Raw genomic sequence first — 23,447 nt, 5'->3', positions numbered from 1 at the left:
ACTTTTTTAATGTTTTTGAGTTGATTTAGTTCTTGAGATAGAGAATGAAGGAAAGGTTCTATGTTTTTGGTTGAGGGCGATCGATAAATTGCTAGTATGGCTGTATCGTTCCCAATTGATAATTTTAGGCAGTTTGCATTATTTATACTGATCTCTTTAACATTAACTTCTATATCTTCATTAATGTATACAACTACACCATCACTTTTTCCCTTATTCATTAACGTTGAGTGAGGGATGTAATTGTCAATTTGTAAAACAGAGTATTTATCGGTTATCCAGCATTCGGTATGTATAATTATGTCCCAGGTTAAATTTAAACTTTTAATTAATATTTGTAGTTCGTCAAAGTTTTTGTTTATGCTTCTAATATTTTGATGCAGTAGGTTAAAATTTTTGTTCATTGTTGATAGGTTAGGTAAGTTTGCTCTTTTTGCACTAGGTTCCGTGGTTAATGTAGTGTCAGCCATTTTTTATTTTTGTAATAATTGTTATTATGAGCCATTTTATTTATATGATGTTTTTCAAATCGTCTATATGTTTAACGTAAATTATTTTTTCGTTTGCGTTTCTTCTTGCCATTATTTTTCCCTCTTTGTGCCAGACGTAGGAATAGTTTTTTTCTTTTGAGATTTGTTTGGTTTTCCAAAGAAGTTTCTTATGGTAAGAGCTCAGTTCTTCAGCTATGTATATTGTTTCAGTTGAAATATCTTTGATCGCAGCATAATTGATGTTTTTTCTATTTGCGATAAGCTTGTCTCTAGTCAATTTATCTGAAAATTGCACTAGTATTTTAGGTGGTGCATTGATTCGCCTATCAGGTATCCTTTTTACCTCTATAATTTCGCCGTATTTTAGGTCCACTCCTGCCGCCGCTGCCACTTTTTTAACCACTTCAATTTGCTGTTCCCCATTCTTTTGTGGAATGCCTGCTATTTCAATATAATTAGAGCGGGTTTTGTACTTCATATCTGAAATTGATATATTTCTAATTGTTTAATTATAGTATTTTTCTCCTGGTGCTCTTTTTTCAGGTTTATAAATTCATTTTCAATTTTTTTGTTTTGTAGGATTGTTATCTCTAGTTTTTAAATCAAATCATCGTATTGACTACTCATAAATTCCATGCTTTTTTGGGTGTCCTGTTGTTGCTTCTAAATTTTTGAAATAATTTCTTTTTTCATAGCATCTAATTTGTTTTCGAAAATCAGTGTAATTTTTTCTATGCTGAAGCACCCTTTCCTCTAGTGTTAGCCATAATTTACTATTAAATGTAACAACCTGCCCCGGTTTTAGATATTGAAGTAGAGGTACAATACCGATGATGACAGTTAAAAATTTTGTTTTTATCTATGGATAACTATAGAGTGACAGTTTTATAAGATTTATTCTCAATTTTAGTTAGTTAGTGATAATTCCTATTTTCATTTTGGAAGCGACCACTGTTCTTATGACATGCTCAAATGTCTAAAACTTCCTAGTTTAACTTACGCCAATCGGTACCCAAAGCAGAACGGTAATACCGATTTATTTATAAATATAGAGTTATCTGACTATTGACGACGACTTTTTCAACCTTTTCCAATGTTTTAACTTCAAGGTTAAGGTACAAACGTAATTATATCGTAATTTCCAATAATGGGTTATGTATAGTATTTCACTGTTTTTACAGAATATTACAAGCGAAACCAAATGTTAAAAGCACATACAAAGTAGGGTTCCGTCACAACTATGTTCTGTTTTAGGTATATTTGTTTGGCAGGAACCAATTGCCAAACGCTACCACAGCAGTGCCATGGATCTACCAAATCAAGAGACTGTTTCCATTAAGACGGAACCAGGGCCCCAGGAAGAAGGCGGAGATGAAATACCGTATACGGATATAGATGTCGACCTTCCCGATATAAAGAAGGAATGTTTGGAATATGCGGAGAGTACTCAGACAGACGGTTAGTTGCATTGCACACGTATAAATGTACAATGTTAAATTCAGATGTTCGGAATCCATGTCCGTTTTGAAATGTCGTGCAGGACAGGACGCATTTACTTTTAAATATATCTTTGTTAAACTTGAGCACTTTTTTAACTTTTGACAACAAAACCGTGTTCTGAAGGTAGTCAAGAGTAAATGGGTTTCCTTCTTGAAAGATCGGTTCTTGAAGTGACATCTGACATCTTTGTATCTTAAATTAAGCTTAAAGTCTGTTCACCTTTTTCTTTCTCCTGTGTGGTCAATCAATGTTATGTTTTGTAGAAAATATTTTATTTTAATTTTAATTAAATACAAGTTTTTTTTGTAGATTTACGGTAAATATACTTTGTTGTATTGTTTTTCAGGTTGCTTTAATATAGAATCTGTTACCATCAAGGCGGAGCTTGGACCCCGAGAAGAAGATGAAGGGGGATTAAAATATACAAACATTGACTTAGACCTGCCGGATGTAAAAAAGGAGTGCTTAGAACGCGTTGAAAGGACTGCCAAGACAGCAGGTAAAATGTTTTTCCTTCTTGGTAGTCCAGTTAATCAAAACAAAAAACCAGAATGCTGATTATTTTAAGGTCAACGATAAAATACTTTAAAAATAATATATGCCGTTATTTTTATTACATTTCTAAGGCAGTAAGAAAAAAATTAAAATTTACTGTCAAAAAGGATGTTTTTGATGCTAAGCTTATAATTATCGCAAAACATAAATACGCGAATGGAACGCAAAAGTGAAATTTAAATGGCCAAGTGTTTTGATTTGGTTGCTGCAGAAGCTCGCTAGTTCTCTAAAAAGAAAACCAACTCAGCATGTATGGAGCAAGATGACGATTCATCTACCTAATATTTTGTTTAAAACCTGGAATTTCGTAGTAAATTCTGACTGCTTACAATACAGAAATAAAGGGAAATAATAATAAACACTTGTCGCAATGATTTTCCGTATTTACATATATTCCTGAAAAAAACAACCGTGCAGTATTGGAGTGTTCTATTATATGCGGCCTCTGATATGGTATATTCTGCTGCAACACGTCTGAAAATACTGATGAGATATTTAAAGACGAATTTGAATGAATATTTTCTGTAGCTAAAAACTATAATCTTTTAATAGTTTTTGTTAGAATTATAATTTTTATTTGTTTACATTACATTGAAAACACTATTTATTAAAAAATTGTTTTTATAAAGTAAATCCATATTCAACTCGGCATTTCAATTCAAAAGTATACATAAGTGCAAAGCACAAATTAGTCACCTGTTCCTGTGGTAACCTATTTTTTTACTTTTATGTGAATTTGGAATGCTTTTCTGCACTTAGTAACACACGAAAGTAATAAGTCACATGAAGCCAACTATTAATCCTTTTTTTTTTAATTATCGTCAGATCTGAAGACACAACCAGTGGAAACCACGGAGTGCTACTATTCATATTCTCAAAAGGGAAATTTGACGAGCCACATGCTGACTCACAGTGGCGAAAAACCTTTTTCATGTTCTGAGTGCAGTTATACGGCTTCTCTTAAGGGCCTTCTGAAGAGGCACATGTTGACCCACATCGGTGAAAAACCTTTTTTATGTTCTGTGTGCAACTATTCATGCTCTCAAAAGAATTATTTGACCCGCCACATGCTGACTCACAGTGGAGAAAAGTCTTTTAAATGTTCGGAGTGCAACTATTCATCTTTCCGTAAGAAATATTTGACGAGCCACATGCTGACTCACACTGGAGAAAAACCTTTTACATGTTCTTTGTGCAACAATTCATTTTCTCAAAAGGGCAACCTGACGAAACACATGCTCACTCACACTCGAGAAAAACCTTTTTCATGTTCTTTGTGCAACAATTCATTTTCTCAAAAGAGCAGTCTGACGTGCCACATGCTGACTCACACTGGAGAAAAACCTTTTTCATGTTCTTTGTGCAACAATTCATTTTCTCAAAAGAGCAGTCTGACGTGCCACATGCTGACTCACACTGGAGAAAAACCTTTTTCATGTTTTGAGTGCAACTATTCGTGTACTATAAAGGGAAACTTGACGGTACACATGCGAACTCACAGTGGAGAAAAACCTTTTTCATGTTCTTTGTGCAACAATTCATTTTTTCACAAGCGCATTCTGACGTGCCACATGCTGACTCACACTGGAGAAAAACCTTTTTCATGTTCTATGTGCAACAATTCATTTTCTCAAAAGGGCAACCTGACGAAACACATGCTCACTCACACTCGAGAAAAACCTTTTTCATGTTCTTTGTGCAACAATTCATTTTCTCAAAAGAGCAGTCTGACGTGCCACATGCTGACTCACACTGGAGAAAAACCTTTTTCATGTTCTTTGTGCAACAAATTATTTTCTCATAAGAGCAGTCTGACGAGCCACATGCTGACTCACACTGGAGAAAAACCTTTTTCATGTTCTATGTGCAACAATTCATTTTCTCATAAGAGCAACCTGACGAGACACATGCTCACTCACACTGGAGAAAAACCTTTTTCCTGTTCTTTGTGCAACAAATTATTTTCTCATAAGAGCAGTCTGACGATCCACACTCTAAATCACACTGGAGAAAAACCTTTTTCATGTTCTATGTGCAACAATTCATTTTCTCAAAAGAGCAACCTGACGAAACACATGCTCACTCACGCTGGAGAAAAACCTTTTTCATGTTCTATGTGCAACAATTCATTTTCTCAAAAAAGTAGTCTGACGAATCACGTTCTGACTCACTCCGGAGAGTAACCTTTTGGATGTTCCGAGTGCAACTATCCATGTTCTCCAAAAGGAAGTTTGAAGAAATACACGCTGATGTACAGTGGAGAAAAACCTTTTTCATATTCCGAGTGCAACTGTTCAAAAAAGCCAGTTAACGAACCATATGAAGACTCATATGAAACATAACCTTTCCAAACATCCATAGGAGATTTACGGATGACTAAACTCCCGTATTACTTGAATTCTAATGAATCGTACGAGGAACGTTATCAAGTTTTAGCATGCCTCTGTCCTACTATAACACACTTAATATAAACATGGAATATCTTGGAATTGGAGCCAATGAAAGTCTACGGACCAATGAATAGAGACCTGCCTTGATCACTCACTTAGAGCTGCTCAACATAGCCCAAAAAGAAGTTTACGCTTAAGAAAATTCTAAACGTACTGGTTAGAACTTCTACATATGAAATATCTTTAATTTTCAATCCACAAAAGCTTTAATTTAAAATATCTGCAAATCCCGCTGCTCAACATAAATACTAAACCAGAGAAAAAATCGAAAATTCGGAGTAATAACTTATTTCAATACATCTTTTGGATAGAGAAATATTAAATTTCATGGTTCAAAACTATATAATTCTAAGAACTAAGTCATAATTAATAATTGCAAACAATAACTTGCTATAATAACTTGCAAACATGATTAATACAATGTAAAGACATTTAGATAATCATTTCAAAAACTACAACATGCCGCCTCAGAACAGTAAACCATAGTGAGGATGATTGTGGAAATTGCGATATTATTCTTATACATTTAATAATTTATTTTTTATTTTTATTTTTAGAAATGCTCAGTGATGATACAATTGGTAAGGTGTATTAAATTTTACTTGATAAGAGAACATATTATGTATCTATATTCAATGTCTTAGTAATTTCACCTAGATTACTATATGAGTAAAACTATTTAAAAATAGGAAAGTTTGTGGAGAGATGAGCAGAATTTTTTGATTCTGGGTTTATGTGTGCACGAATCATAATTGACTGCTTATAATTTTTTTTTTGAAAAATTAAGTTTAAGTGCTTATAAAATAATATAATCATGCTAACAAAATATGAGTAATAATTTTTCGTATTAGATATACGCGAGTGATTTGAAAGTTATTTGCTGAATTAGTGTTGTTGGCTTCTATATAAAGTAGCGTCGTGCGCCTAGTCCACTACGTTGGAACATTTAAACCAATGAAGGGTAGCAATTTTGAACCATCCATTTTATTATTTAGAAGTGTAGAAACAATGTCTACTTTGTTACTTTTTTTTGTAAAGTTACATTGTAATTTGTAGTTTTGTTGTATTTTTTACGTAAATTTTTCAATTTTTATTTTATTAGATAATAATAAACTTTACCGCCGTTTTTGTGCAAAATCACCTGAAGGGCGCTTTACAAATATATAATACATTTCTACATCTATGTTATAACGAACTATATATGAAGATAACATACAGAACAATCCTTACTGGTAGATCATTTGAGATTAAATCTACGTATATCTTATATTCTAAATCTACGTATATATTTTACTGTGAAAGCATTCTCCAGTGGACTTCTGACCAATATAGATAACATTTCTGTAGTCCTGGCACTTTTTGAATTCTTACTTATTCTTAACAGGAAAACTTGCTTCTTGTAGGATTTTGAAATAATTTGCTGGATGTGCTTAGCAAAAACTAATTTTCAGTCTAGATTGTGTTTTTTTATAAATTTAATTTAGATTAAATTTTATAATATTATTATTAAGTTCTGCAACTGTTTAGTTTTTTATTATTGTGACAGCTGTTTCGGCTTACAAGGCCATTTTCAAACTGTGGTTAGTCCACATTGAGACGACGTATTTATACTATTTCAAATGTAAATTTTGAAGGTGCATACATTGATTTATTACTGGTTACACCGATGACAATATGATCTATTGTTGGTTAAACCAATCTATGTTTTCCCCTCAGTAAATGGTAATGAGTTCTTAATTATTTACTAATGACTTTATTGCTATGAATTATTTGGGTGCATTATACTGCTTGGGTTTTGTGAAAATACTGAGAAGTGGTGAGTAAATTATTTTCCGTACTTTATTAATTAGTGTTAAGTTTGGGTCATTCGTTCGTTTATTGATTTCTAATTGTTCAAGTAAATTTAATCTAATGCCCTTTTTTTCTATATGCAATGGTTTAGGACCCTTGTTGTTAAGTGGGGTATGATTATTCACCAAGAGATGTTCTGCGAATTTTGAGGATGTGTTTTTATTATTATAACATCGTATATGTTCTTTGAATCTAGTTGAGAATGCCCTCCCCGTTTGTCCGATGTAAGTGGCGTTACAATCGGCGTGGTCACATTTTAATTCATAATTACAAGAGCAATTGTGAAAATGACAAGAAAAATTGTTGGCGTAAAAAATATCGACTGGTTTGCTCCACAATATAACTTAGACAGTTAGGATTGCCCTGGAACATCCGGGCGGGCGCGCGACATTACACACAATTATTGTATTCTTTTTGGAAGATAAACAACCCAGCCTGACATGTTTTATTTAATATTTTTATTTTTATTTAATGCTCTCTGCCTACTCCTGCAAGTAAACATCGTCATGGTCAGTTGTTAGTCAAAAATAAAAATAACTGAAATGAAAACATCTTCCACGGGTCAAAAATGCATCTGGCTGCTAAAAGATTACACGAAATAGCCTACAGATAAAACCATAGAAAAAATTGTTGCGTGCCACGAAAACGTAAAGAAGTTGCAAGGTCGTTAGGATTTAGATTGTAGGTATTTTGTTAAGTTATAAATAAATATACAGGGTAGGGTGGGGCAGAGATCCGCAGTGGGAAATGATCCGCACCGTCAATTTAAAATGATCGCTTAATATTGTCGTGGTTTTAGACACATTTTTATGCTGGCAACATTGATAGAAGACGACTCACAAAAGTTACATGGCGTCCGACCGGCACAACAAAAACAATGAGGTTAGAATTCTTTTTACTTTTTTGTTATTTTTGTTATTTGTTTTTGGGGTGTTATGCCGTGTTGCGCTAACTCCTTCTTTAGCCAACGTTTCGGACAGCATTGCAGTGTCCATCATCAGGGCAGATGTGTTATTTATTAGATGTGTTATTTAAATAACACATCTGCCCTGATGATGGACACTGCAATGCTGTCCGAAACGTTGGCTAAAGAAGGAGTTAGCGCAACACGGCATAACACCCCATAAACAAATAACAAAAATACTTTTGGCCGTGAAAATCTTAAATCATTCTTTTTACTTGTTTTGATCCGTAGGTCATCTTCAGTTGAAAATGTAATTTACTCTACGCTTTGCTTACTTTTTTACTGGTTCAATTCCATAATTCAGGTTTTGAAAGGCGATCTATGGACAATAATTTGGCCAAATGCGCATTTCTTGTTTTTAGATTAGTTTGTGTTTACAAAATGACAAAATGGGGCAGAGGTCCGCATTTTGCATGGGGCAATGGTCCGCGCGCGGACTTTTGCCCCAAGATTTGTATTCATTGTTCTAATTTTTGTTTTTACGTTATAGAAACTACAAACGCAAAACTAATGTGAAGCCGTTCACACCAGAACTGTACTTGCAGGCCCAAGAAATGCTAAATCAGGGGCTATCCATTAGAAAAATTGGGAAGGAGTTGGGATTCGATGAATCAACTGTACGGAAGAGGTGGGTTACCCCTTCAGTAAATTATTACGAGTTAGGAATCACTAACAATCTTTTATTCTGAATGTCGATTTGATTTCTTACAGGTTGAAAAAGGAAGGCGGTGCCAGAAAACTGGGCCGGTTCACAACAACATTCACACTCATTTGCAAGAAAAGGATATTGTAGATCACTGCCGAACCTTGAACCATATGTTTTATGGTGTTTCCTTCAAAACGCTCCGAATTCTTATATTCAAATATGCTGAAGAAAACAAGATTTGACACAACTTTAATAAAGAAAAGGGAATGGCAGGGAAGGATTACACAATTTCTTTCATGAAGAGACACAAACTAAGTTTGCGAACTGCGAGAAAAACGTCAGTGGCCCGAACAATGGGTTTTAATCGCAATCAAGTGGAAGGTTTTTTTGGTAACCTAGAATCGGCTTATCAAAAATACAAATTTGCTCCTGGTTCCATATACAACATGGACGAAACTGGAATCCAGACTGTTCCAGACAAACTTCCGAAAATTGTGTCCGACCAGGGCCAGAAAGAAGTAGCTAAAAATGTAAGTGCCGAACAAGACCAAACAGTTACCGTTATCTGCTGCCTCAACGCAAACGGTGGCTACATTCCGCCCTATTTTATATTCAAAAGAAAGAGGGAAAATCCTCTTTTAATAAAAAATGGCCCGGTCGGCTGTAAGATGGCGGTCACTGACAAGGGATATGTTGACACTCCTACATTTATTAAGTGGTTAAAACACTTTGCAGAACATGCCAAACCCACTCCGGAAGCTCCTGTTCTTCTTATCCTGGACAATCATGCCTCGCATGTTTCAATCGAATCAATATCTCAGGCTGAAGCATTGAATGTGGTTATGCTCAGCTTGCCACCCCATACGAGCCACAAAACTCAGCCACTCGACCGGGTGTTTTTTAAACCCCTCAAAACCTACTACAACGAGGTCACGGATTCGTGGCAATCGTCCCACCCCGGGCAGGTAATAACAGTTTATCATGTCGCTGAGCTCTTTAACCGGGCTTATGAAAGAACAGCTACCATTGAAAAAGCAACTGCCTCATTCCGCGCAACGGGAATCTTTCCCCTGGACCCCGGGGTTTTCTCGGATGCTGATTTTCTTCCGAGCCAGGTGACGGATCAAAGTCCGGAAGAAGATGATATCGTTAAAGAACCAATGCTAGATTTTGGCGACGATAACTGTGATGCCGTTCCCGATTGCCCTGTTCCTGAGCCTTCAGTGCTGCCTCAGGCTCCTACGTCAGTACTTGACCAAAGCCCGGAAGAAGATTTCGTCCAAGAACCAACACTAGACTTTGGCAACGATAACTGCAATTCAGCTCTTGACTTCCCTGTTCCTGGACCTTCAAGGCTGCCTGATCCTGTTCCTTCAGCTCTTGACTTCCCTGTTCCTGGACCTTCAAGGCTGCCTGATCCTGTTCCTTCAGCTCTCGACTTCCCTGTTCCTGGACCTTCAAGACTGCCTGATCCTGTTTTATCTACTGATTCTCCTGGACTTGTCTCCACGTCATCTCTTGTGTCAGTTGTGTCTCCAGCAGACATACTACCTCTTCCCAAAGCAACACGACGTAAGCGGAGCGGAAGAAGTTTAAAGTCGACACTTCTAACATCTTCTCCGCACAAGAAAGCCCTTCGGGACAAAAAATTACAAGCTGAAAGGTTGGTCAAAGAGTAGATCGTAAAATTAAAAATGCAATGAAACGGAAAGACAAGCTCAAGATGGCAGCAAAGCAGAAGAAGAAGCCACCACGTAGACTTCAGTTTGATTCAGATGACTCATCTCAGTCTCAGTCTATTTCATCTAGAACTTCGGTCTACAACGACTCAGAATCTGACAGTGATCAGAAGATAGAAGAATCGTCTGAGCGGATGGTGCTTCCAAAGAGGTGCATAGGCGAATTTTGTACCGTTCGATATGAAGAAAAACTGTTTCCAGGAGTTATTACTGGCGTTTCAGAAACCCATGCCACTGTATCATCAATGGTGAAAGCTGGAAAGTTATGGAAATGGCCCGACCGGCCTGACATTCTCGATTATGAATGGGGATCAGTCGTTTCGAGTATAAAGGAGCCAAAAAAAATCAGCACAACCCGAAATGTTTATTCAGTCAGTGAACTGGAATGGTTTTACTCATAACTGTGAATAAATAAACTGATTAAAGTTAATTTTTCCGTGTATTTCATTTCAATGGGGCAAAGATCCGCAGCTGCGGACAATTGCCCCAAACAGTGGGGCAAAGGTCCGCAAAGGCAAGGTTGTCTACCTTTCCTTTTTTTCCTAAATGGTGCTTATTTCGCTAGTAATAAAATGGTATATTGTAGCACATAAATTAAGATTTCCAGTGAAGCCAAAACCTGCAGGACCTTTTACTTATTGGGTGAGAAAAAAGGTTGAAACCTAAAATTGCGGATCTTTGCCCCACCCTACCCTACACTCAAAATGAAATAGACATTGGAAGCACCTTGCTATTGAGATCTGATCACTAAACACGGCCAAAGCCTTTTAAATCAACGTTTTAATTATGTCCTTATAGCTGGGCGATATTGAGACTACTTTTCACAATGGAAACATATATTATTTTAAATCACTAAATTGTGAAATAACGCGAATTAATCACATTAAATTTACTTGCGCACGCCGGGATTTGAACCCGCGAAGGCTGTCAATAACAAGGCCGGTATATTTAATTTCTAGTTGTCTTTATATTGTTTTTGCTAGTATAACTTTGTTTTGCAGGTAAAATTATTATAAAGGATTTCACCATCAAGGTGGAACTTGGACCCGGTGAAGAAGATAAAGGAAGATTTACTTAATGTAGGGTGATATCCATTATCCTAAATAGTACTACAAAAATGCTAGCTCCAATCTTTGGGCAAGTATATTTTACATTATGATTGATATTTTTTTCCAAGGAAAACGATTTTTTCTGAAGTGAATAATAAGTTTGGATAAATATTATCTGCCGCTGTACCAATGCCAATTCTTAAATACCACCTGGAATTTCTTAATTTGGTAATATACGTTTTTTCCTAATAATGTGAATTGTAATAATTGTATTTAAATATGTGAAACATAATATATAATCCCCTTAAGAATAGAGAGGACGCTTGTTTGATTCCCACTTGCGACCGTTACCTTTTTATTTTCAGTGTCTGTCTGTTACATAATTTTTTTGGAGAGTTGTTGATATTATCTTCAATCAAATGATTAAGTTTTAATAAGAACCCCCCTAATGTGTGTCCTTGTCTTTATGTTCCTGCTATCTTTTACTTCGCTTTGTATATTTTCCCTCTTATCATTTTTATATTAAATAAATAAGTGATAAATATATTTGAAACTATTATTATTACCGTGTATTTTTTCCGAGGTTTGAGTGATTGCATTTTTAACAAAAGTGTGTTTATCTAACTGACCAGTCAGTTAAGTATGTTTTTCTGTATCAGTTTGTAAAATATAAGTATGTTTTTCTGAAGCTGTTTATAAATAATAAATTTGGATTAATACTAGGTATTCGTAATCAATTGTACAGCGTACCCTTGGGGTGATTTGTACAAAGATGGCAACTTAAAAAAAAATATTATCTAATCGCAATAATGCACCAATACTTATAAAAAGGTTTAACATAAAAAGTTTTATATTTTTTTCATGGAAGAATATACTTGAACCTTCTTTATATAATATGGTGTAAAGCTTGTATCCACCTTCCGACTCCGTCATCTCCCCAATGTCGAATTCCACAAACACATGCACAAAATCAATGTTTTTTTTTAAAGTAATGCCAACATATTAAAAATTATTGACAGCTATATTTTTTTTAAAATGTGTAATAATTTCCAAAACTCATAGTGTAACGCTGTGTTACAGGATGGCATGACGAAGATCTTTTTAGCATGATATGGTAAAGGTTAATAACGCCATAACTCGTGTCATACTATGCCGAGCCAGTAAGTCCGTTCTGCTATGTGGGATATGTATAGCAAATCATTGTGCCTTCCCTAGCTGTAATTGTTTGGCACGAATAACTTAAAGCATTCCAGGAGATATTTATTTATTTATTTATTTACGCCCTAATGGGCTTTTACAAAAGTAGTTAACAAGTAATACAGTTGTCTTACATAGTTTACAATAAATTATGATTTTTGATTAAATTAATGTAAATTCAAATTAATAGTGTGGATTACGGAAAGCTAAATATTTATTAAGGAACATAACATATACATATAAATACAAAAGTGTATTCACTACAGAGTTGTGAATTCATACATCTCAGTAAAATGATTAAAAAGATTTCGTTTTATAACTAATACGGATTCTTTAAGCATGTCTACAATATTCCCAAATTTATTGCCAAAATGAAGTAGTCTATTTATAGGTGTATGAGCTACATAGTTGGTTTTAAAATTGTCACAGAAAAATGTAGCACTTTGCCTCGTATTTCTAGTCGGTACGTAAAATTTTATTTTGGCGAGAATTTCAGGGTTGTCAATGGAATTATTAATAATTTTATTTAAAAGTACAAGGTCAGAGATGATCCGCCTATCTGATAGCGTTATTAAGTTAAGTTGTTTCATCAAAAGAAAATAGTTAATATTTTGAATTGGAATATTCAGTTTAAATTTAATAAATCTTAGAAATTTGTGCTGTACCCTTTCAATATTGTCAGAATGCGTTTTATACAATGGGGACCAAATAGGCGAATTATACTCTACCTGGCTTCTTACTAAAGAAGTGTACAATGTTTTCAAACATTCAATTGACTTGAAATCACTCGCCGTTCTGCATATGAAACCAAGCATTTTTATAGCTCTCTTTGTTATATCATTTACATGCAGAGTGAATGTTAACTTTTCATCAAATATAACACCTAAGTCCCTGATCTGAGCGACTGATGTCAAAAGTACATTATTTAAAGAATATTCATAAGTCACATTACTTTGGATTTTACGAAAATATAATTATAAAAATATATTTGCATTTTCACTGTTACCAACAGACAAGCGCCCAAACTTGCCTTCTTTTTTATGGCTGTTTACACAATTAATAAACATTTATGGCGTACCTACTTTTTTATAATACCAGAATATAGCGTTAAATTCAAAGGCTTCATACACTTGGAAACAAATATAGTTCAATCGATGTCTATCATTTCCAATCGGTTTCCAAATTTAAAACCAAAATATTAGAACTTTTAAAATAAAACAATAAACATCTAGCTATTGCACCTCTTATTGAATTATTTCCTCAAGATCGCCAAAACAGGCTTATACCTACAAACTATCATGTTTAGTTTTTGGGGTGTTATGCCGTGTTGCGCTAACTCAACACGGCATAACACCCCAAAAACAAACAACAAAAATGCTTTTGGCCGTGAGAATCTAAAAACTTACCTATCATGTTTAGATTTGCTTTTTGATTGGTTTTATATGTCTAATGGTGAATGTTATATTATTGCTTTACTATTCTATATTTACAATCTGCACAATATATTTTTTATATAAACTATGTAAAATGGCTCACCAATCGCCCTCGATTTAGCAGGCCACTACAACCAGTCAAACGCAGTATATTTGTTAACAATACTGCCAATAATAATTATTTCGTTAGCTTTCTTACTCAAAGGCCTCATACACTATGTGTCGTATTGTATCATGTTACTGCTGCCACTACCTAGCATTTACATATAAACTTTACATTTCTTATGAACTAAGTTAAGTCTGTATAACTTGGAGTGGGAATTTTCTTATTTTTGTACTATTTACTTGCTGTAATAATATGTCAAATGGAAATGGTTATATGTATTTTTGCTATTACTTTTGTGAACTTGCAGTCTTCAGAATATTATTTTTTATTAACTATGTATGTAAAAGCTAAATGGTCGAATAAATTAATAAATAAAAGACATAAAATGCTCACCCGCTGAAATTACGTACGGAAGAACACTTAGGCTACCATCTGATTTCTTCACCACAACCCCCCGCGAAGAACCCGACACCTACGTCGGACGCCATCAAAAAAGGTTTGATGAGATGAAACCCATCCCCGCTAGTAATCACAGCACTGGAAAATTTTTCATCCACAAGGATTTACCGCACTCGTTACACGTTTTCCTACGCACTGATGCCGTAAGGAAACCGCTTCAAAGCCCCTACGAAGGACCCTACGAAGTCAAAGAACGTGACGATAAACCTTATGTTATCATGGTCGACGGTAAACCAAAAAGAGTCTCAATAGATCGACTTAAACCTGCATTCTTCCAAAACTCGGAAGAAATTCCACCAAGAATAATCAGCACACAGCCTCCAATAACAAAAACGACAACTAGATTCGGAAGACATGTCCATTTCCCGGATAGATATCAAGCGCAGTAATAATTTGGCAATACCACGATGAAGGCACAGTAATTATTAAAAAAAACTAACCAGAAACCTTATATTGACGTATTCATAAATTTCACAAGTTCCTATCGCAAATTTCAGACAATCTAATAAATTACTGTTACTAAAAAAATAAAACAAACTAAAATTTTATTCAGTACTGCACATATCTAGGTAGTCAACAACTAAATTCTTCATTATGTAAATATTTACAATCGCATGTACTCTGTCAAAAGTGCATCAGTAGTTAACTGTCAAAACTAGCGTATTTTAAATCATTGTAAATATTCATAGTAAACACGGGTAGCTTAGTACCACTCTAGGTACATAGCGACAAGCGACCGCCGTTCAACAACAACTATGTCAATAGTATTTATAGTAAATTTTTGTTTACCTTTAAATTAATTATGTTGTAACCTACTTACTACGGCGAATAAAAATTCGTACGGCCAAATATCATTCAACGCCACTCATAGGTACATAGTTACTGTGCAGTGTCGGCGTTGAGTCACTATTATTATTTATAATTGTTATTATTTTCCTTTTGTAAACCGAGTAATAATGCATTTTATTTTTATTTATTTATTGTTTTTTATTTTAGTAATTTGTACATTTAAGTTTACAAATGACTAATTAATTATTACATACATATATACTATGTTTTTTTTTCTTGCTTGATGTGGCTCCTACACAACATCTTGAACTTTTCAATTGGGGCAGACTTAAGGTTTTCCGGCAGCGCGTTATAGTATTTCATCCCTTTATATAATATACTATTCTGGGTATTCGCTTTGTCCTTCTTTGGTAGCCTAATTTGATTGTACGTCCTAGTTTTATGTTTGTGTATGTCCTTGTTGTATACAATTTTATTCGAAAAATATTTGGGTAGCAGGTTGTTTACAATTTTGTGTAAAAATATCATCGTGTTCAAGGTCAACATCTGTTTCACCGTTAGCCAATTTAATTCGTTTAACATTTTATTTACTTTTGAATACCTATTTCGTCTGAGTATTGTTCTCATTGCCCTATTTTGGAGAATTTGAAATTTATTTTGCTCTTGGTCGTTACACAGGAAAAGGATAGTTGAGCAGTAATTAAAATGTGGAGCAATAATGGAGTTATAAATGGTGATTGCAGTTTTTTCGGACAGTTTTTGGCGAATTCTTCCCAAAAAAGATATTTTTTTACCAATTTTCTTTTGGGTATATTCCGCATGTTTGTTAAAGTTCAGTTTGGAATCTATTATAACTCCCAAGTATTTTATATTGGTAACATTTTCAATAATTTCGCCATCAATTTTGATTTTGCTTTCACTGGATGTCTTCTTATAACCAATTACCATACATTTAGTTTTTTTTGTATTTAATTTAAGCTTATTTATTTTTAGCCATCTTGATACATTATCTAGTTCATTATTTAAAATATGTATTAGTTCTTCATAGTTTTCTCCAATTATATATATAAGTGTATCATCGGCAAATAGTCGTACTTTGCATTTTGAAAATATTTTCACCATGTCATTAATATAGAGTATGAACAATAGAGGTCCAAGGACTGATCCCTGTGGTACTCCTAATTTATTTTCCATTGGTTTTGAAAATTGATTATTAATTTTTGTTACCTGTATTCGGTCTTTCAAATACTCTTTTATTAATTTAATGGCTAGAGTTGAGAAACCAATTTCTTTAAGCTTTCTTATCAATATTTCTCGATCTATGGTTTCGAATGCCCTTTGAAAATCCAAGAATATTGCTAAGATAAATTTATTACTATTCATTCCTTCATTCCATTCTTCAACGATTACATTTAACGCTGTTTCACAAGAATTATTACATCTGAATCCCGATTGTTCTTGGTATAAAATATTGTGTTCATCTAAGTATTGCAATATTTGTTCTTTTATTATCACTTCAAGTATCTGTTCATATTTCGGTAAGGTGTTTATTGGTCGAAATTCTTCACATTTTCTGGTATTTTTAACCTTTGGGACCGGTATAATGGTAGATAGTTTCCATGACTGTGGAAATTTTCCCTCTTCAATTGTCTGATTAATAATATTTTATAGAGTAGATCCAATTACTGGAAAAGCATCTTTTATCAGACTAATAGTTAATCCATCTGAACTATTTTTTGATTTAATTTTGTTTAAAATGTTAAATAAATATTCTGCAGTTATTTTTCTGAAGACCAATAATTCTTTGTTTGAGTTGTTATTATCATTTGTGGGGTTGAAAACAATGTTGGGTATTAATTTGTTAATTTGAGTGATGCTTTCTATAAAATATTTATTAAAGCTATTAGCCATGTTTTCTTCGTTTATATCTTTTGGGAAGTTTACTATTTTTATGTCGTTTTTGTTATCGCCATGTACTAATTCTTTAATGCTTTTCCAAATTTTTTTGGGATCCTCTTCTTGCGAGTTTATTTTATTTTGTATGTACTCATTATGAGTTCTTTTTATGTCTTTAGAGTATTTATTTCTCATTTTTTTGTAGTTATTCCAATCCATAGTACTATTAGTAAGGAGTGCTCTCTTGTAAAATGTATCTCTATCGTGCTGCATTGTGCGTAGTTCTTTTGTGAACCATTTATTATTGTTTCCTTTACGTATCTTCTGTTCTGGAACTACTTCATCAATGGATTTTTTAATGTTTAATATCATCTGGTCAGCTTTTTTGTTATATTCCATTTGATTTATTTCATTCCAATCAATAGTCTCTAAGGTCTGAATGAAGAGTTCTTTATTGTATCTTTTGTAATTTTTAAATGTTATTACTTGTGTTTCTTTAATGGAGTTGTAGTTTTCTCTGTCATTTAATAGAATTTGAATCATATTATGGTCGGTAATTTTAGGTTTATCTAATACATTAACACATAGGTTAAATTTATTTGAGATAACCAGATCAATCAATGTTTTAGAGGTATTAGTAATTCGTGTGAAATCTTTAACTAATTGTTTCATACCTGCAGTTTGAATAATAGATTTCAGTTTATTTGTGTATATGTCTGCATTTGCTTTAACATTTATATTAAAATCTCCAACTATGATATTAATATTTTCATCTTGCAAATTTTCCATGCTCCATCTTTGAAAATATGTTAAGAAGTCGCATTTACTTGTGTTTGGTGATCTATAAATAACAGTATATACACCTTTCTTGATTCCTGATTTAATGCTGATGGCTAAAATCCAACAATTTTTTTCATATTGGTGATTTGATATCACTTCATATGGAACTTTATTACTTAAGAGAATCATCACTCCTCCTGTATGTCTGCTATGCGAGTCACAACGGATGGTATTATAATGATCAAATATAATTTCACTATCTTGGATATCTTCAGTCACATGTGTTTCACTCATCATAAGCATAAAAGGTTTCTTCTCTTCTAAAAGTATTTTGACCTCTTCGTAATGTGCTATGATGCTTTGTATGTTCAAGTATATAATTTCATCTTTCTCGTAACTTTTGTTTATAAAAAAGAAATTCTGCTCATTTTTGCTTCTAGTTTTCTTTTATAAATTGGGCATTCCTTACTCATGGCTGAGTGACTACAATTTAGTTTCAGTCCTAATCTTTTACTCGTCATTATACAATTGATGCACTGAATATCCTCATCCATGCAATCTTTTACGTCATGATTTTTTGCGCATTTTGGACAAGATTTTAGGTTTCTGCAATCTATAGCCTTGTGGTTGAACCCATTACATTTAAAACATCTCATGATATTTAAATTGTCAAAGACCCTGCATCTGTCCCATCCAATATTTATTTTTTCTGCATTTAACATTCTGTCGTAAGTCTTTCCGTCGACGTCGGCATATATAGTAAAAGTTGTTTGATTTCTTTGGTTTTTTAGTTCTTTCATATATGTCACCTTTATTTTTGAGTTTTGTTCACAGATGGTCTCATTTTGAGTTTTTATTTTTCTCTCTATTTCTTCAAAACTGTATTTTTCAGATAAACCAATAATTTTGACGGATGGGTTTTTTGTTTGAGGAATCTTTACCTCATATTTATCTCCCAGTTTGGCTATCACCTCATCATGAACCTTATTAATATCTGTGGCATTTTTAAATTCTACTATAACCCCTCCATCCTTAAAATTTCTCATGCCGGTAACTCCAAAATTTGCTGGGTCAATATTGTCTTTTATTTCACTCTTTGTTTCATTATTTTCCTGATCCTTCTTTTTTGGTTTTATGATAACAACTGGTTCGTGTTTTTTTACCTTTTCTGCATAGGTTTCAGGTAAGATTATTTTTTTAATATCATGTTTAATGTTTTCTAAATTACTGATATATTTTCTGTCACTGTTGATTATATTTTCTTGTAATCTGATGATTTTGTCTTGCAATGAAAGATTTTCTGATTTAATTGCATCTTCTAACTTCGTTATTATGAGTTCTATAGTATTTTTTGTTTTTTGATCCTTGACTGTTTGAATTTTTGAAACTTCATTTTTAAGTTCATCTAGATAGTTCGCTACCGTCATCGTAGTATTTTTGTTTGCACGGTTTTGTAGAATTAAATCGGACGTACTGTGCACATTTCTCACTAGATGGCGTTATACGTTGAAAGTTAGCGAGTTGGTCGTCTTATTATAATTTAATAAAAAATAATAACAATTGCTTTCACTGAGAAGCGAACTCAGCTCCTTGAGAACTCTGACCGCTACCGGAACGGGCGACGCTATCGACGTTATTCTCCAGGCCACGGCCCACTTATCAGCGAGCGTGATAATGTTCGTATATTAAGTGCTACCAGCTTTTAAACTGACAGGTATGGTATTCTGTTAGTTATTTTGCGACAATAACTAGCATTGATCACTGCACAGATTTTAAAATCACTTAAAAAGAGTATTTCGAGGGCGTTTTAGATTAATTAAAGTAGTAGAAAGTACACTAGTCTTTTACTTTATATTAATCGATATCTTTGTGATTATTTCGATTTATAAACTATGAATTTAAAAGATTTTAGTGGAGCAATTTTTTGGCATGCACTCGTACAATGCACAGTATGTACATTATATTATAATTTAACATCCTAGTTAAACAAAAACTTTACTTTCATTTCTCATATGTTATAGGGTAAAGATTTGATTAATGTACAATATAGTAAATAAAACTGAACTTTTATTTTATAAATTTTCATGACATTATAGAAACTTTTTTATGTGAACATCATACATTGTGACAAATTAAAAGTGTTCATAAATATTGTATTGTACATTCCACCAATATTGCTAAAAAAATGCTCTAATACATTATCTAAACCACTCACATTACTATTTAACCGTCTGTTGTCCCTTGGACATTTTCCAGACCGCTGGAAATCTAGCTTCATTACACCGATCCACAAAAAAGGAGACGATACTGACATAGCTAATTATCGCCCCATTTGTATACAGTCAGTACTGCCAAAGATTTTGAATCATTGGTCCTTGATGAAATCTATCCCAAATTAATAAAATTAATTAATCAAAAACAGCACGGTTTTATCAAAGGAAGATCCGCCGCAACTAACTTAACGGTATTTCAAAACTTCATTATACAATCATTTGCAGAAAATAAACAAGTCGACTGTGTATATAGGTACAGACTTTTCGAAGGCATTCGACAAAGTATCCCATAAACTACTAATCCAAAAACAATTTACTCTAGGAATAAGGGATAACATGCTAAAATGGTTTAGTAGCTATTTGTCAAATCGTAGACTGTTCGGTAAAATAAAATCTTGGATGTCGAAAGCTCTCCGGGCTACCAGTGGCCTACCGCAAGGTAGTAACCTTGGCCCGGTTTTGTTCCTCATTTTCATCAATGATATATAACCAATTGCTTCAACGATGTCGAGGTATTGCTCTTTGCAGATGACATCAAACTATACAAGAAAATAACTTATATAAATCATTGCCATATACTACAGTCAAATATTAGTAAATTTAGAGATTGGTGCGTTCAAAATAATTTATTTTTAAATGTAGTTATATGCAAAACCTTGACTTTCTTCAGAAACAAAAATCCTGTTTTATTCGAATATTCCATCAATAACATAGCTTTAGAAAAAGTCACGGAAATGAGAGATCTTGGAATTATTTTAGACGAAAAACTAAGTTTCACCAATCATATCAATCAAATTGTGATTAAAGGTGTGAAAACACTAGGCTTCGTATTAAGAACAACTAAAAACTATAATTCTTTACAAGCCATTAAACTATTATACGTATCTCTAGTAAGAAGTCTAATTGAATATAACTCAGTAGTTTGGTCTCCATCTTACAAAATTCACATTAACAACATTGAGCGAATACAAAAAAAAATTTCTACGTTTTATAAATTTTAAATTAAATATCCCTGTCGAAGACTTAAAACACAATTTCTTATTAAATACTCTAAAAAAACATTAGAAGATAGACGTAAAATAAACGATTTAACGTTCTTATTCAAAATACTTAACTCTAAATTCGACTGTTGTGAACTACTGCAACTTATAAACATACATACACCCACAGTAACAACACGACAAAATACAATATTCTACAGCAGCACGCATAAGCGTAACTACATTGCCCTCTCTCCGATACAACGACTTCACACCATGGGAAATCATTACTTGGGTGATGTTGATATATTCAATACCAACTTGGCAAGTTTTGTGGATCATTTAAAACATTTATTTCAACAATACTCCTAAACACATCATGTAAACCTACAAAAAGCTGTAATTTTCTGTTTTTGTTTCTTGTGTTTGTATGACTTGTTGCATAGCTTTTATCAAATGTAATTTTATTCTTATTTTTTATGTTTCAAAGTATCTGTCAAATTAAAATTACTCTACCAACCATGTTAAATAAATAAAATAAAAATAAATATATGTGTTACGTTTCTTTGTATCGCGTGGAGACGCTGGTAGGGAGGTATTTGGGACTATTTTATTTCCCCCCACATGTGGAAATACTAACGCGAATTAATCCGCTGCTATACGCAAGCGAGCATGAGAAGAGAAATCTCCATTCGTTTCAACGTTCGATCCATTCGCCAGTATTTCCACTCTTTCTGCCACCGTCACTGCGCTCTGTAAAATTATGATATTCGTCCTCACGAATAAACGAAATTAATTGTGCAGACACTCGTTTCAATCTCCCATCTCCCGAACACAATTTACGGTTTGGGCAGCCGCCATAAATAACAAATAAGTACAGCCCTCATACTACACGCTGCCACAATACAAATATCTCTTTTGAGAACACGAAAAACTGCAGTCGGAACAAGAAAAAGGTTTTTTACCACTGTGAGTCAGCATGTGGTTCTTTAAATTTCCCATTTGAGTACATTAGAAGTTGCACTCGGAACATTAGAAAGGTTTTTCGGCAAGGTGAGACAGCATGTGGCTCGTCAAATGTCCCTTTTGAGTACATGAGTAGCTACACTTCAAACATGAAAAAGGTTTTTTTCCAGTGTGAGTCATCATGTGCCTGATCAGATTGCCTTTATGAGTAAATGAATTGTGGCACAAAGAACATGGAAAGGGTTTTTCTCCAGTGTGAGTCAGCATGTGGCTGGTCAGATTGCCTTTTTGAATAAATGAATTGTGGCACAAAGAACATGAAAAAGGTTTTTCTCCAGTGTGAGTTAACATGTGGCTCATGAGAACGCCCTTCCGATGAGATGAATAGTTGCACTCAGAACATGAAAAAGGTTTTTCTCTATTGTGAGTCAGCATGTGACTGGTCAGACTGCTCTTTTGAGTAAATGAATTGTGGCACAAAGAACATGAAAAAGGTTTTTCTCCAGTGTGAGTTAACATGTGGCTCATGAGAACGCCCTTCCGATGAGATGAATAGTTGCACTCAGAACATGAAAAAGGTTTTTCTCTATTGTGAGTCAGCATGTGACTGGTCAGACTGCTCTTTTGAGTAAATAAATTGTGGCACAAAGAACAAGAAAAAGGTTTTTCTCCAGTGTGAGTCAGCATGTGGCCCGTCACATGATTTTTTTGAGTAAATGATTTGTTGCACAAAGAACATGCATAAGGTTTTTCTTTAGTGTGAGTCAACATGTGGCTCATCAGAGCGCCCTTCCAATGAGATGAATAGTTGCACTCAGAACATGAAAAAGGTTTTTCTCCATTGTGAGTCAGCATGTGACTGGTCAGACTGCTCTTTTGAGTAAATGAATTGTGGCACAAAGAACATGAAAAAGGTTTTTCTCCAGTGTGAGTCAGCATATGGCTCGTCAGATGACCTTTTTGAGTAAACGAATTGTGGCACAAAGAACATGAAAAAGGTTTTTCTCCAGTGTGAGTCAGCATGTGCCTGGTCAGATTGCCTTTTTGAGTAAAAGAATTGTTGCAAAAAGAACATTTAAAAGGTTTTTCCGCAATGTGAGACAGCATGTGGTGAGTCAATAATCTCTTTTGAGTACACGAGTAGTTGCACTTCAAACATGAAAAAGGTTTTTCTTTAGTGTGAGTCAACATGTGGCTCATCAGAACGCCCTTCCGATGAGATGAATAGTTGCACTCAGAACATGAAAATGGTTTTTCTCCAGTATGAGTGCGAAATTGGGGTTCAAAATTTGACATAGGATGGCTGGAGTTTTCCCCAGGATG

General features: G+C 33.9%; 2 protein-coding genes and 1 long non-coding RNA gene across 3 annotated transcripts; 2 read left to right on the top strand and 1 right to left on the bottom strand.

The window, feature by feature from the left end:
- Nucleotides 1–1,429: 1,429 nt before the first annotated feature.
- Nucleotides 1,430–5,566, top strand: LOC149409128 (uncharacterized). Its single transcript, XM_089650161.1, has 5 exons — nucleotides 1,430–1,606; nucleotides 1,746–1,949; nucleotides 2,338–2,490; nucleotides 3,372–3,906; nucleotides 5,554–5,566. The coding sequence occupies exons 2-5, from the start codon at nucleotides 1,796–1,798 to the stop codon at nucleotides 5,564–5,566; spliced, it is 855 nt and encodes a 284-aa protein (XP_089506287.1). The 5' UTR covers nucleotides 1,430–1,606; nucleotides 1,746–1,795.
- Nucleotides 5,567–7,376: 1,810 nt separating this feature from the next.
- Nucleotides 7,377–8,610, top strand: LOC149409127 (uncharacterized). Its single transcript, XR_016305274.1, has 3 exons — nucleotides 7,377–7,729; nucleotides 8,302–8,439; nucleotides 8,523–8,610. It is a non-coding gene; the product is annotated as an uncharacterized LOC149409127 (long non-coding RNA).
- A 13,510-nt stretch (nucleotides 8,611–22,120) lies between these two features.
- Nucleotides 22,121–22,852, bottom strand: LOC149409126 (uncharacterized). The gene is made up of 2 exons (XM_089650160.1): nucleotides 22,551–22,852; nucleotides 22,121–22,517 (listed from the first exon to the last, which is right to left on the bottom strand). The coding sequence occupies exons 1-2, from the start codon at nucleotides 22,809–22,811 to the stop codon at nucleotides 22,191–22,193; spliced, it is 588 nt and encodes a 195-aa protein (XP_089506286.1). The 5' UTR covers nucleotides 22,812–22,852; the 3' UTR covers nucleotides 22,121–22,190.
- Between the last annotated feature and the right edge of the window lie 595 nt (nucleotides 22,853–23,447).

The sequence above is a fragment of the Hesperophylax consimilis genome, unplaced genomic scaffold (genome assembly GCF_061612785.1).
Source record: "Hesperophylax consimilis isolate HC1 unplaced genomic scaffold, BYU_Hcon_1.0 scaffold_36, whole genome shotgun sequence".
NCBI lineage: Eukaryota > Metazoa > Arthropoda > Insecta > Trichoptera > Limnephilidae > Hesperophylax > Hesperophylax consimilis.
This window is presented reverse-complemented; position numbering and strand designations above follow the sequence as displayed.

Coding starts and splice junctions, on each gene's coding strand:
- LOC149409126 (XM_089650160.1), bottom strand. CDS start 22,811: ATGCTGACTCACACTGGAGAAAAACCTTTTTCTTGTTCTTTGTGCCAC. Junction 22,518..22,550: donor TGACCAGTCACATGCTGACT/CACAATAGAGAA, acceptor TCATGTTCTGAG/TGCAACTATTCATCTCATCG.
- LOC149409128 (XM_089650161.1), top strand. CDS start 1,796: ATGGATCTACCAAATCAAGAGACTGTTTCCATTAAGACGGAACCAGGG. Junction 1,950..2,337: donor GGAGAGTACTCAGACAGACG/GTTAGTTGCATT, acceptor ATTGTTTTTCAG/GTTGCTTTAATATAGAATCT. Junction 2,491..3,371: donor AAGGACTGCCAAGACAGCAG/GTAAAATGTTTT, acceptor AATTATCGTCAG/ATCTGAAGACACAACCAGTG.